The sequence below is a fragment of the Ursus maritimus genome, unplaced genomic scaffold (assembly GCF_017311325.1).
Source record: "Ursus maritimus isolate PB19 unplaced genomic scaffold, ASM1731132v1 scaffold_11, whole genome shotgun sequence".
Classification (NCBI taxonomy): domain Eukaryota; kingdom Metazoa; phylum Chordata; class Mammalia; order Carnivora; family Ursidae; genus Ursus; species Ursus maritimus.
This window is the reverse complement of record NW_024423453.1, coordinates 59,710,478-59,724,921: the sequence shown is the minus strand read 5'-3', so window position 1 is coordinate 59,724,921 and position 14,444 is coordinate 59,710,478. Positions and strand designations below refer to the sequence as shown.

General features: G+C 41.3%; 1 protein-coding gene across 3 annotated transcripts in view; it reads right to left on the bottom strand.

Annotated features, from left to right (window-relative positions):
• Window positions 1–282: 282 nt before the first annotated feature.
• LOC103675920 (60S ribosomal protein L38-like) overlaps window positions 283–14,444 on the bottom strand; it is a 29,881-nt gene continuing 15,719 nt past the window's right edge. The window contains exons 2-7 of one of the 3 annotated variants that reach the window (XM_040626443.1): window positions 13,623–13,790; window positions 8,365–8,558; window positions 6,857–6,915; window positions 5,996–6,137; window positions 934–993; window positions 283–560 (exon numbers count right to left, since the gene is read on the bottom strand). In XM_040626443.1, the coding sequence (XP_040482377.1) occupies window positions 355–560; window positions 934–952 (225 nt within the window). In that variant the 5' untranslated portion in view covers window positions 953–993; window positions 5,996–6,137; window positions 6,857–6,915; window positions 8,365–8,558; window positions 13,623–13,790 and the 3' untranslated portion in view covers window positions 283–354. Of the gene's footprint in view, window positions 561–933; window positions 994–5,995; window positions 6,138–6,856; window positions 6,916–8,364; window positions 9,572–13,622; window positions 13,791–14,444 lie in introns of those variants that run through there. The other 2 variants (XM_040626444.1, XM_040626445.1) reach the window with 2 other exon arrangements.

The window sequence follows — 14,444 nt, the reverse complement described above, 5'->3', positions numbered from 1 at the left end:
TCCTAAGCGGCACATAATTCAGAGGGGAGTGATGGATTCTTGGGGAATGTGGAAATAACAAAGAGGGTAAAATGAGAGCAAATTATGAAAGTGCACTTGAATCACCCAAAGTGCTGAGGATTTTTTGTGTCGACAGATTCCACTATTGAAAAGCCGCAAGCCTGGTGAGTTCCCTGATCAAATCCAGGACCTGCTATCCCAAGTAACCCAGCAATATTAATCCAAACCGGATGCCGCTGTGATTGGCCAACTGGAGCAACTGGAAAACAAGCATCCTTTCCACCCCTTAAAATAATTATTTATTCATTTGTTTGAATTAAAAAATTATAATACAGTTAAATCAGCATGTCTGGTTCATTTCAGCTCCTTCACTGTGCATCCCAGGGGCAGGGACCGCTTCGGTTTCTCTGCCTTCCCTTCGTCCAAGGCGTAAAGGTGTTTGCTGGACTGAACTGCACACCCCACATTATCCTTAGTTTTCTCGATCTTAACAGATTTCGCCTCCTTTCCCCTGGCCTTGAGCAGGAAGGTCTTGATTTTCTCACCTTTGCCAGTTGTGACTAGGAAGAGCACAGGGAGGGAGTGAGGACTTGCACTGCCACGTAGATGCCCTTTTTCCCCTTTTCCACTAGAGTTTTTTTAAAAATACTGAGGCTATGGGGCGCCTGGGTGGCACAGCGGTTAAGCGTCTGCCTTCGGCTCAGGGCGTGATCCCGGCGTTGTGGGATCGAGCCCCACGTCAGGCTCCTCCACTATGAGCCTGCTTCTTCCTCTCCCACTCCCCCTGCTTGTGTTCCCTCCCTCGCTGGCTGTCTCTATCCTGTCGAATAAATAAATAAAATCTTTAAAAAAAATAAAAATAAAAATACTGAGGCTCTCCAGGCAAGAAAACTGACCTCAGCTCAAGTTAAATGAGACTTTCTTGTTGCTCACCTTGGCTATGTTCTTCCATTCATTTCATTGTCCGTTTATCTGAGAAGCTCCTGGCAGGATCTGTGGACACAGACAGTAGTTTATTTCACAAGTCAGAGGCCTGGCCACCATAGCTTAGAATCCCAGGAAGGGAACGACTTGGAAAAAAACTCTGCACTGGTTGTGAAAGGCCCACTTCTAACTTAGACTCTCAGCATCCTGACAGCAGGCGCCCCCCGGAGCCCCAAGAAGCCGACAGAAATGGTGTCGTGGTATGGAAACAACCTGCCAGAACTGCCTTGGCTCTGAGGGTCCATGATTGGCTTTGACACTGGGTGGAGATGATCAAAAGCCCTTCAAAAATCAGCCTTGGAGGGAAGCTCCACAGCCTTTTGTCTCTTCCAACCCAGGGTTTCCCCACTGCCCCCTGCTAGCATAGAGAGACTGTCAGCACCGCGGCTCCTAGCTCAGACTGTTGATGGAGGGGGAAAAAAACAACACAAAAACCAAACACTGAATTTTGAATCTAAGTTCTATAAAAAAAAAATTAGAAAAGTTTTTATTCTAGGGGCGCCTGGGTGGCTCAGTCGTTAAGCATCTGCCTTCGGCTCAGGTCATGATCCCAGGGTTCTGGGATCAAGCCCCGAATTGGGCTCCCTGCTCAGTGGGAAGCCTGCTTCTCCCTCTCCTACTCCCCTTGCTGGTGTTCCCTCTCTCGCTGAGTCTCTCTTTGTCCAATAAATAAATTTAAAAAAATAAAGAAAAAGAAAAGTTTTTATTCTATATACTAACGGATCCTAAACCTGTCAATGATCAGAATCTCTTGATCGTATGGGGTTTTCCAAAAATAACAGTTCCAGGGGCCCAGCCCAGCAGAGTCGGAATCCCTGGTCCTGAGGTCAAGTTCTGCAATCTGTAATTTTAACGATCTCCTTGATGGTCCTAACGATCGGCCAAATTTGAGACCCAGAGATTTAGTTATTTTTTTAAACCAAATATTTGTAAATGGTATCCCCAGAGATTCCATTAGAACATATGTTTGCATTTTCAATATTCTAATTCCAAAAGCCTACCAAGTCCCACTATCTCTTTCCACTGTCTTGGGATGGTTAATCTGTGTTTAAAATTATGGCAAATACAGCCCTGCAGAAAGGTTACATTTCCCTACATTTTTACTAAAATCGCTGAGTAACTTAATAGATGAAAAAGGAATTCATAATTCTATTTTAATAACACCTCGGAATGTATCCTATTATTTCAAGGGGGTGTTGTGAAGTTTTCAAAATGGAACTTGAGTTCACTTGAATTTCTAAAGTCTGAAAACCACTGCTTTAGATTCAAGGCAAGAATTCAAGGCTTTTCCTCCCCTGTCTTTGTCTCTTCTACCTACTTTCCCAGCCTCCCTCCATCTCCAAAGGCACTCCTGTGGAGGAGAAGCTCTCATGTGCATTCTTTTTCCACTGAGGTCTAGTCAGGAAAATAGATACCACACTAGGTATTTTAACAGAGAGAATTTGATATGGGAAATTTGTTGCAGATGTTGGAGGGCTCAAAAACAGCACAAAGGTACACAAAGATAACAGAGTTAGGTAGCAAGCTTTCTACTCTTAGGGAAGAGGTTAGAATTGCCAGCCCTGGAAGTTGGGGGAGGGCCACATAAAGGTGGGACCCAGGTCTCAGGGTGGGGCACTGCCAAGCCCCTGTTCGTATTCCGGAGCTTTGAGGAGAGGCCTCTTGGATTTGGAGCTCTGACTCCCAAGGGGGCCATTACCTAGAGCCCTGCGACCTCATCTCAGACTGCAATGAGGCTCTGGGAGTGTGGAAGGAAGCTGAAGACAGCAACTAATTATTGCTGCCGAGTGAAAGGCCACTGGTAGGGTGATATCTAAAAAGAGCAAAGAGAAAGGAAGAAGGAAAAGCCCTCTCCCTTCCTCCTGCTCCCCAGTCTCTCTCAAGGGCATCCCAAAAGGAAGCCACATGACTAAAGAATAATGTGGTTTCAGGGTCTTGGCCTCTGCATCACAAAGTGGAGTAGAGTAGGCAGGGTTTAGAGCTGGGGGATAGTATCGTAATCAAACACAGCATCGGACACTCCTTTGAGTCAAGACAGCAGTGAAACTTGCATTGGCAGGAACAAGTTTAAAACCTTTTGTTTGCAGGACTATGCTTTTTTGATGGTCAAATAATTTTCAGAAAAGTATAATCCATTTTTGAAGTGTCACAGTGTCCATTAGCATATTAAAGGCACTGAAAAGTCCTGCAGTAAAGAAACCTGCTTTATTTTGTTTAATTATTTCTAAAATGTATTTAGTGTGAATTCCTTATTTTTACAGATATAATATTCCTCAGAACACAAAAACTGTATTGTAAATGTTGTTCTTTAAAAAAAGGCACTCCTTAAGTCTAAACTGCTTTTTTATCTTTTAGTTTCTGAAGCTGGGGGAAAAAAACACATGCAAGTGAAATAGGAAGAAAAATAAAATTCTATCTGTAAAGGATTAGATCTAACTATTTCTCTTTTATGCTTCCTGATATCTGTAAAAGGAACGTCGTCCTCTGCCCTTAAGCATACTGTTAGGAAAAGAATTCCTCGCTCAACCCCCAGAAGACTCACTATGACGTGTAACAAAAACCACCAGCTTCAACAAAATCTGAAGGAAACAGAGGAGTGTTGCATGAAACTGTATGAATCATCTCAAGAGCCCTGGGTTACCGACTGCTCTTAAATACCCAGGGTAGCGTGAAAATTACCCCATGGGGCAAAGAATGACTCTGTATTCAAGGAGATAAAAAGGAAGTTTATTACTTTTAGGATTATGGTTATTTCTACCCCTCCCATGCCTGTCTCTGTCTGGAAGAGGCATCTGACGGTAACCCCTGACTCAGACTGAGCCTGAAACACAGAATACAGCATGGTAAACTTTGGGAGTGGGTCTGAGGCACCATGTGGCAGATGGAGATGAGTGGGGACAAAAGTTTGTCTGCAAAGGTGGGTGCTGAGAGAAAAGGAACAAGCAGGATGGAGATGGAGGGAGGGGAAGAGAAAGAGAAATTGGGAAGGGAGAAGCTGGAGGAGGGGGAGAAGAAGGAGGAGGGGAGGGGAAGAAGAAAGGAAGGGAGTGGGGGACAGAGAGAGGGTGGGAGAGAGGAAGGAAAGAATTAAAAATAACTGCCTGATGATTTTCCAGATTCCTTGGGGATTGGCTCTTAATTACCCCTATTTAACTAGAATGTTTCATTTTATAACACCCCAATGTCCAACTAATATGAGCGTCTCCGTCAAGTTATGCTAATCTGGCTTTTACCTTTGAGTTGGATTTTGTTCATGAGGACAGCTGATTCCTGTCTGGAAATCTGGAAATTTCTTAAGCAAAAGCAGTTTGAATTAATTTTATCTATTCCATTCCTTATCCTAAAAAACAGGTCCCCAAAATTTCCAAGCAATGGATTGCGGCTGTAAGTAGCCGTCACATGACTTGAACATACTTTCTTTCATCATGATGTCCTATCTACAGACCAGATATGATATTAAATCATATTAAGATAAGATATTAAGACCCAATTCTGGTTCCGAGAAACTTTTCTGTCCCATTCATTTGGAAGCTGATCAGTTGTGACAGAAGACTGATAGTTTGGTCTCCAACAGCAACATGACAAAGGACAGACGTTGCTAAGCCAGAGACAGAAGAAACGAAGCCTAGGCAAAAATGTAAGTTCTAGGGATTAAAATCTACTAGGGGCACCTGGCTGGCTCAGTTGGTAGAGCATGTGACTCTTGACCTCAGGGTTGTAAGTTTGGGTCCCGTGTTGGGTATAGAGATTACTTAAATATAAAATCTTTTTTTAAAAAAAGGGAATAAAATCACCTATTCACATCCTAGCAGACACAGTCCCCTTCTGAAATTAGGTTCCTTTCACTGGATCTGGCTTTACTTCATAGCCAAAACAACATTTCTGAATATTGCCCTAAACCACAGTCCCCTTTGAAGGTGACCTACAAAGGGTTGCTTCCATCTTCCATTGGTATTCTCGAGCCTTAAGGAACACCACATCCTCCACCTCTTAAATTCACTGGCTTTGTCTTGTGTCTCTTTTATTTGGTTCTCACCCTTTTGGAATTAGTCTACTTTCCAAACTTTACTTCAGCTGGAATACAAATTTAAACTTCCTTTGGCTCACTGGCCCGCAGTAGAAGGCTAGCGGCTGTGCCCATTCCCGGTTAGGTTTGCTCATGGAGCCCCAGCATATGCAAGAAGGAATGTTCTGAAAATAACATGGAGTACCCTTGCCCATAAGCAGAACTCTGGTCCTGGGTTATTTCATAAGGAAAACAATCTGTGAAGGAACACACAAATTAACCCCTTTATAGGCCAGAAAAATTGCTCATAGTAAGTATTTTAGTAGTGTTTGTTTCTTCTCTTTAATAGTTTTAAATTTTTTTATAATCTATTTCTGAAATTCTTAGGGCCTAAGAAGTTATTACTAATGATTCTGGATTGTTTCTTCATGTTTCTTGTAATTTCGAACTGTGAGTTCATGCTTGGTGGCACTTTATCTAGAGGAATCCCATGCAGGGTTGAAACTATGTCTTTCTAGAGAAGACTTTTAATTACTTCTCTTGAGGGCACCAGTATTGTTATCAGTCGGAGACTGCTTTTTATACTATATTGTTGGCGAACGTAGGCCTTTCAGAGAACGTAAATTCAAACCTCAAATTTGAGTGTGGGGAGCCTGAGGTTTTCAGGGGTTTTTTCAGACTCTCAGGATTTTCCTTCCCTTCCCCCTTCCCCATTAGATCAGGCTAAACAAGAGTTTCCTTTAAAGCTCCCTTTGGGAGGGTTTATATATTTTCAGTTCTCTTTCACAGATGTATAGTCATTCAAGGGCTATTTATTTTAGGGTCTTCAATCCAAATTTCTGCCCTTCATGGACCCAAAAATGTATCTTCTGTACTTTCATAGACATTAAAACTCGAACCCATTATTAACAAGACTGGCAAAAAAATAAATCCAGAACAGTCAAAAGAAGTCACTTCTGAAAACGAACTTGCTTGGTAACCACTTTTGATTCCGTATAGACTTACATTGAAAATATCTTCTTAGGCAAAGTGAAAAGATTTGTGCAATTATCTGCTGGCCTCCATCAACAGAAATAATCTGTATGAAGAGGGCAGCAACCCTTTCTGTGTACCTCTCACAAACATCGTTCATAAGTTTTCTGGTGCTCTGCAAAACAAAACAGATAGAATGAATGCCTCCTTATGAGAAGGGTTCTTTGGAATCAGTTTTGAGAAAGAAAGAGAGAAAGACAGAGTGAAAGAAGGAAGGAAGGAAGGAAGGAAGGAAGGAAGGAAGGAAGGAAGGAAGGAAGGAAGGAAAGGAAAGGAGGACAGATTCCTATTCTCAAAGAAATCTACACTCTTCCTGGGGAAATCGGGATTTAGACCTTAAATCTAAGATTTAAAACTCTATCTCCAGTTTTTCTTTGGCTTGGCTTCAATAGAAATCTTTGAGTGGGAAAATTATAAGACCATGCCTTTATAACATTAAAATTAACTTTCAAATTGATCAATTTAATCAAAACTCAACCATCCATGAAAAGTATATATACTGAGTAATGGTAATCAGAAAGATTATTTAGAAAAGAGTTATTTTGAAAAATTGCCTAGGGTAATGCAATTCTCATATGCTGGATAGAATATTCATAAGTCCTTATGATTTTTAAAAACTATTAACAATGCGATTTCTGTATAATTTTACAGATCTTCTTAGGAATGGTATTACTTAGCCTTTCTTGGGTATCTATTTTACTGATTACCAATACGGAGAGTATTTGGATCTCGCCTAAATTCTTCCTTCTGCAAATCAAACATATTTCCTCTTGTTCTATTCTTAATGGAGACCAGATTCTTACATAATAACCCTTCATCTTCTTGAAGACTCACCCTCTCAGCCATGCATTCCACTGCATTGTCTTAGTTACCCAGCCGCCGTGGAGGATATCCTGATGGGAAAAGTTCAAGATCAAACGAGATGTCTCTCTTCAAGAAATAGCAAATACAATTTTCTCCTTTCTAGTTTTATTAACAGTGAGAATTTTTCTTCAAATAACACTCTAAGGCCAAACGTGCCACAGAAAATATATCACTTTTAAATCCCATAGCGGCTTGAAAATATTACTATAGTAAACATTTTCCAAGTAACGCTGTTTGTAGAATAATTACAGTCTGAGTTTTTCTGTCATCAGAATGTGGCTGATTCTCTAATGACTCTGTTTGCTCTACAAACACAACGATTCAGACTGTTCCTGGCACAAATTATACTGTTGAAGGGTAAACTTTGATTCTGTATCTCTCTTTAACTCTGTTTTCAAAGTGAAGTCGAACCCAGTGTTCATCAATTAAAAAATCAGTCAGTCTGGATAATTAAATTCTATGCCCTTCATTCACCATCTACTTATATCCCTGCTCTTTCCCAGTTCTACCCCAAACACATACATAAATAAAAAGCCTTTTATTCTCATTCACTGATTCTGATGTCTGACATATTCTATATATTTATACATTTTCCCCCATATAGACCCTCTCTCTGTGGGTCTATTACTCCCAGAAAGTAATCATGTATTTATACGATCATTACAAAGAACGGAAGGCAAAACTGTTACTAGTAAGTACACAATTGCTATTTAAGTACTTCTTGTAACCCAAGATTTCCATGAGGTGCTTTATATAAGTTACCATATTTCATTCTGTTATGAGTTGAATTGTCTCCCTTCCAAAAAGATATGTTGGAATCCTAACTCCTAGGACCTCAAAGTGTGATCTTATTTGAACATAGGGTCTTTACAGGGGTAACTGGGTTAAAGTGAGGTCATTAGGATGGGTCCTAATCCATTATGACTAGTATGCTTATAAAAGGGGGAAATTTGGACACAGAGACACACATATGGGGAGAACACCATGTGAATATAAAGTCAGATATCTACAATCTAAGGAGCAAGGCCTGGGACAGATCCTTTCTTCGGAGCCCTCAGAAGGAATCAACCTTGCCAACACCTCAATTTCAAAGTTCCAGCCTCCAGAACTGTGAGAAAGGAAGTTTCTGTCGTTTAAGCCACCCAGTTTGTGGTGCTTTGTTACAGCAGCCCTAGAAAACTAAGGCACAGCCCTAAAAGTTAAGTCTTAGTCTCTTTTTGTAAACAAGGAGACTGAGGACTAGGCAGATGAGAGACCTTCCCCAGAGTTACACTGGCGGTAAGAGCTGGGCTGTCATTTAACACAGATCTGCTTTGCTTGAAAGCCTGGGTGCTTTCCATTATATCATACTGTCTCCAAACTTAAGTTGTTAGCTATTTTTTTCATCTATCTATCTATCTATCTATCTATCTATCTATCTATCCATCTAAGAAAGCACTTACAAACATACACATTGTACATAGGCTTACAGACTATACCTAAAATTGTATAGTCAAGGTATTTCTACATTGTTTTTTCTGAGGAGAACTTGTTGAAGACTGCTTCACCATGTTTCGGGAGTTACCACAGAAAGCTCAAGATGTAGTAGGACCATTGCTCTGGTCTGGGAAAGGCAAGGTTATTCACTGGTGCCAAGGGGATCGGTCATCTTGCTCTGGACATCAAGGGGCAACTGAAAAGACATGAGTGGGAGGGTGTCAGGATGGTGGGAGACTTTGTCCTTCCCTGACTGGTTGACATTGGATATGGAGAATGGAAGGAAATCTTTGATTAATTTTCCTGGGAGAGGATCCCAGTTCAAGTTGGGAGGGAGGGAGTAAGATACCCAGAGAGCATGTGCTTAAAAAACAGGCAAAGATCTGAGAGGAAAGAAGAATTTTTCAACTTTTAACAGCTCCTCCAGCCAAACTCTGGACCAATGGCCAGCTACACCAAGAAAGGAGCTATTGCCTACAGAGGAGTGGATTGTTACTCCATGAAGGTGTCTGGCCAAGGTGGCAAATGAGGACTGAAATTCAGCCTGCATTCCCCCTACCAAGCTGCATGCCATGGAGGCGTGCTGTGCCTTGTCAGGAAAAGGAGCATCTTTTTCTGAATTACGCAAAGGTGCTGCAAAGGTTACCTGTAGCCCAAGAAATCATTAACTCAAGATCAGTGCATTTGCATCAGGCCCTCGGATCACTCCTCTGTTCTGGGGACTAGAACAGAGCTTGTTGGTTACCGTAGAATCAGAAAATAGTACTTTATAAACATAACAGTGTTATGCTTTTGAGATTTTCTTTATTTCTTGTTGTTGTTGTTGTTGTTGCTATTGTTGGAAAGTTCCCTTTTTTCAGCTAAAGAAGTAAAGAAATGCAATTCTTACTTTTGCTTTTTTCAAATTGGGACCAAAGTTTCAAGAAAAAAGCACACCAGAAGGGCTGTGTGAGCTGCCAGACAGCAGACAGGTAGAAATATGTAGGAGTGAAGTGTTAGGGTTCCCCAGTTGGTTAGACCTACATATGAGGCCCAGCTCTGCTGTGCAGATTGGGCCAATTAACTTCCTAAGTCTCATTTTCTTCACTGGAAAATGCGAGTTTGTTCATTCATCCAACATATACTTTCTAGGTGGCTACTATGTGCCTGGGATTGTTTTAACATTCCCAGGGCAAGGTCCATTTTCTCATGGAGAGTAAATTCTAGATTGGGGTGGGAGAAAAGGGAAAAACAGACAGGAAGCTAAAATATATGTATAAGTTAATAGACAAAATTCCTCCCCTCACAAATATATCAATATACATTTCTCTTTTGCATTTCTTGGTATCCTATGAGGCAGAGCCATTTATCTAGCAAGGAGTGGGGGAGGGGATACAGTAATGTAGCAGGAAAGCAAAATGATGTAAAGAGTATTTAGTGGCTGACATCCCAAAAGGATCTCTAAATCTACAGCAGGATAGGAATCTGTGAAATTAGGGTTTTTTGAGCAAACCCACGCAGGAAGACTGACGAGATTATGGAGTTTTAGTATATCTGAAGTAATGGGAAGGAGGATATGAGGTGGAGGAAGTTGAAAGTCCAAGGGAGAAAGGGGAGGAGAAGAGGAAGTCAGTGTTTTGTTCTCTGCCCTCATTTCCTTGGGCAGAACCTCAAGCACCTGGACGGGTGTGGAGAAGCTGGAGGACTTCCGGGTTTGTGGCTCACTTCCACGGAGGCAGCCCAGGAAGGCTCCCGGATGGGGTTGCCAGATAAACTATAGAGAGTCCAATTAAATTGGAATTCAAACTAACAATGAATAATCTTTTAATGTAAGTACCCCCCACCCCAGCAATATTTGGGACATACTTCCACTGATTTTTTTCCCCCATTGTTCAAATTTAACTGGGTTTTCTGTATTTTTATTTGCTAGCTCTGGCAACTCTACTGGGGAGAACTTTTAGTTTGGGGCTGCAGCCCCCAGTGGCATGGAAGTGATGGCATAGAAGTGGTAGCAAGCAGTCTTGATAGCTAGACCTAAGGAACTACTCTTTTTTTTTTTTTTTTAAGATTTTATTTATTTATTTGAGAGAGAGCCCAAGGGGGGGGGCATGGAGATGGAGAAGCAGACTCCCCACTGAGCAGGGAGCCCAACATGGGGCTCAATCCCAGGCCCCTGGGATGATCTGAGCAGAAGTCAGACGCTTCACCGACTGAGCCACCCAAAGCCCCCTAAGAAGTATTCTTGTTCCACACGTAAAGTTCTCGGATTGACCCTGAACCTAGCAGTCTCTCAATAAATCCTTCCTTAATTAATTACTTAATTGGGACGCAATCAGTTTTGCCTTCTGGCTATTACCACATCTAACCAGAAGTTGACTATAATACCATATGAAACTACCAGTGAGCATAAATCATATTTTAAAAAAATTATGAGAATTAATACCCACTCTACATGCACGTGTGCTTTATTATTCCAGTCTCACAAAGCATATGAAAGCCCACAGCTGTTGATAATGCTTTTGATTTGCCAGATCCTGTAACAGTCCACTAACTCTGCCCTGAACATGGCATTTGTACCACATTAAAGTCTGGCAAGCTTAATCTTTGCTAACCACTGGCAAATGTGAACATGCTATAAAATATAAAAATATATTTCAGCCAAAGCCATTATCAGGTATATATTTGTTTGGATTTGACTAAGAACCTCTAATTTGTTCATGTGTACTTGGCATCTTTACATACTTTGTGGTGATTATGCTTGCAATGAATATATTACATGCCTAACAGTCAACTAAAGCTCTGAGTACAGCGGAGGAGGAACGGGGAGAGAAGAGGAAGAAAGACCTATTTCACTTCTGTTGGAGTGAGAACGAGCCTCCATAAACTCTTAGAGAAAACTCTTCCCATGGCCACTCCGGCCCATCCTCCCACCTGACCCACCCCACACATGTTTGAGTAGTTTGTGTATTCTCTTTCATAGGATCGTGCAAGAGAATCTACCCTTGCATTACCTGGCCACAAGCCTCAGGATAAAACTACGTTATCTGGCTATTAACCAACACAAAACTCAAGAAAAACATCATCTCTAATATTCCAACACAAGGGGGTTCTTCAGTCTGGAAATCCATACCACCCCTAGAGGCAGACTAGGTGCAGGTGGGGTACGATCTCGAGATCATTGCTCTGTTTTGTTCATCGACTCATTTAGGCAAAGACAGTCAGAGCAACATCACAATCCCCAAAGGACATCACAGAAGAATTTTCATTAAACCCCCATTTATTCATGTTCCCCAAATTTTAATCACCAAGTTTAATCACCTTCAAGTATGGCATCTCATATTTATCTCATGACATGTTGTAACGTAGGAAAGGTGGGAATTATGTCATTGTTATTTTCATTGCACAGAATCTAAAGGAAAGGAAACGTTTCACGGCAGGACCAGAATTAACATCCAGTTAATTCAGCTTTCTATCCATGCCTATATTTCAGTATCTCAGTGAGCCACACTCTACGCATATTTTCCAGTGCCCAGTAAATGGACACATGTAACGAAAGGGGAATACCAAAGATAAATGTACCCACATCCTGGGTTTAAATTGGATTTAGTTCTATCAAGGAAATACACGGAATCAACCCTCTCAAACAAACCAAAGCAAAGCAAAGAAACAGATCTTTTCCTACAAGTCATTTACTCATTCATATATTCAGTACTGAGTTTCTACTAAATTCTAGGTGCTATCTTTGACATTGTTTACTTCAGAGAGTGAGGGAGATAACATATCAAAACTGTCACAAGGCCTGATGTGTGGGAGGTAACCAGTAACCTTAAATTTCCTTTCTTCTCAAATTCTTATCCTTGCATTAATCGATCAATCAAAACCAATATGCAATTTCATTTCTTTAAACCCTCCCTCTGTGCAGTTATATACTGTGACATTTAGGCATGAGCTATTAGGCCAGGGAGATTAAAACACACTCAGGCAGAATCATGGCTTGTGATCTTTGGCTTGCCTTTTTGTGTTGGAAAAGAGGAGAGGAAAAGTCAGGCAAGTGTTCTGGTATCTGTAAACACACACACACATACACACTTTTGGGAGGCTGTGTTCTTAATCTAGTAGCTTTGTAATTGAAAGTAAGCATTTACTATCTTCTCTGGTTGTTTGACCGAATGTAACTTCTATTTACAAGCCATTTAAAAAAATAAACATAACCTTGAAGCCAACATTTTCTGTCCCATCTTGCATCCTTTTCTCTCTCTCTCTTTTTTAAGATTTATGTGGAGAGACAGAGAGAATGAGAGAGAGAGTGCGTACGTATGGGGGGAGGGTCAGAGGGAGAGAATCTTCAAGCAGACTCCCCGCTGCCAACTGGGGAGCCCATCTCCGGGCTTGATTCCACAGACCGGTGAGATCATGACCTAAGCCCAACCAAGAATCCAACACTCAACTAACTGAGCCACTCAGGTGCCCCTTGCATCCTATTTTCTCTTTCTATTTGCTCCCACCTCTCCCTGCAACCCCACACTTCGCTCCTAAGACTAGTTCATATATGGAGGCAAAACCAATCTGAGGTACCATCAGTCTTTACCTTTCAGTAGTTTTCATGATATATGCCAATTGCCACCACTATCGATCATGTAGCAATCCGCACTCATTCCTGAGACATCCAGAGTGAACAGATCCTTGTATAAACACACATGTCGAAGCGGTTGCAGGTCTAACAAGATCGTTAAAGAACTCATGCCTGACCTCTACTGGTCATCTTATTAAAACACAGCATCTACCATTCTTGCAGAAGCACTTTCACATCATTTTCATTCACTCATTTAAACAATACTTTTCAGCACCTGCTATGTCCCAGGCACTGCCCTCCCTCCTAAAATTCAGCTGGGGAGACTCGTAAATAAATTGATTGTAGAGTATTTTGGAAGGTAAATAAAAGCATTTTTATGAGTGCTTTTCGAAAGAGAAAAGATAAATCAAGGTACAGGGAATCAGATGTAATGCGAAGGCAGAGCCAGAGAAGCGATCTGCAGATTAAATCAGATGCTCAGCGGAAGCATCAGTTAAAGAGTAGAATTAAGCAGATTTGAAGGAGGTGAGAACCTCAGCAAATGAGTTAAATTAAACATCACCCCAGGAGCAGCGTTCTTTCTCACAGAGTTTCCAGAGAGATTTTGAAGTCAGTCAGACTTGTGTTCAAAGCCTGTATTGACCAGCTTTTGCTGCAGCAACCAAATTCTCAGTGGCTTACAAAACAAACATTTATTTTTTCACTCACATTTTATGAGGGCCGCAGGCTAACTGTGGGTCAGCCTTGACTCTGACGAGTCGGCTCATCTGGCTTCAGCTCAGCTCCATGTGTCATCTCATTCCAGGAGCCACAGTGGAAGAAACAGACCCTCTCTAAGGCATGTTGTTCTCATGGAGGAGGTCAGGCTGAAGTACACTAAATCAAACCACAAAATTTAAAACTTCTGCTCCCATGTGGCAGATATCAAGTCCATTCACATTCCATTGACCAAAGGAAGTCGAATTGGCCGAACCCCAGATCAATACGGGCAGGGGAGTATCTGTCTGGCTTGTACATAGAAGTATGGCAAGGGCAAGAGGGAATGAATAATTGTGAACAGATAATACAATATAGCTTTAATGAGTTCCTCAATGTCTCTGAATCGTACCTTGTCCATATGTGAAACAGAAATAAGAACAGACTCCCTATAAAGAATAAATGAGATATTTGTAAGTGTATTTATTGTAATAACTGGATTATAATAAGGGATCAATTATTATGTTTTTGTCTTCTTCCAAAGGCGGCATCATCACTCTGGCCCTATTCCATTGGAGGCTGAAGAGGCTACGAGGATGTGTTAGAAAATTGAGTAGCATGGAATTCAAGAAATCTGGATTCAGTTCTTCCTCTAAATCCTGAATAAATTACTATTCTTAAAATGAGGCAGCTGTCTAAATGATCTCTAAGTTTCCTTTCCAGTGTTAAAGATCTGCAATATGAAGTATGTACGGCAGGTGGTTTTTCTCTAGAGCCACTGTTTAGTTTTAACACAAGGTGGCGCTAGACAACAACTTAAAGAAGACAAAGGCG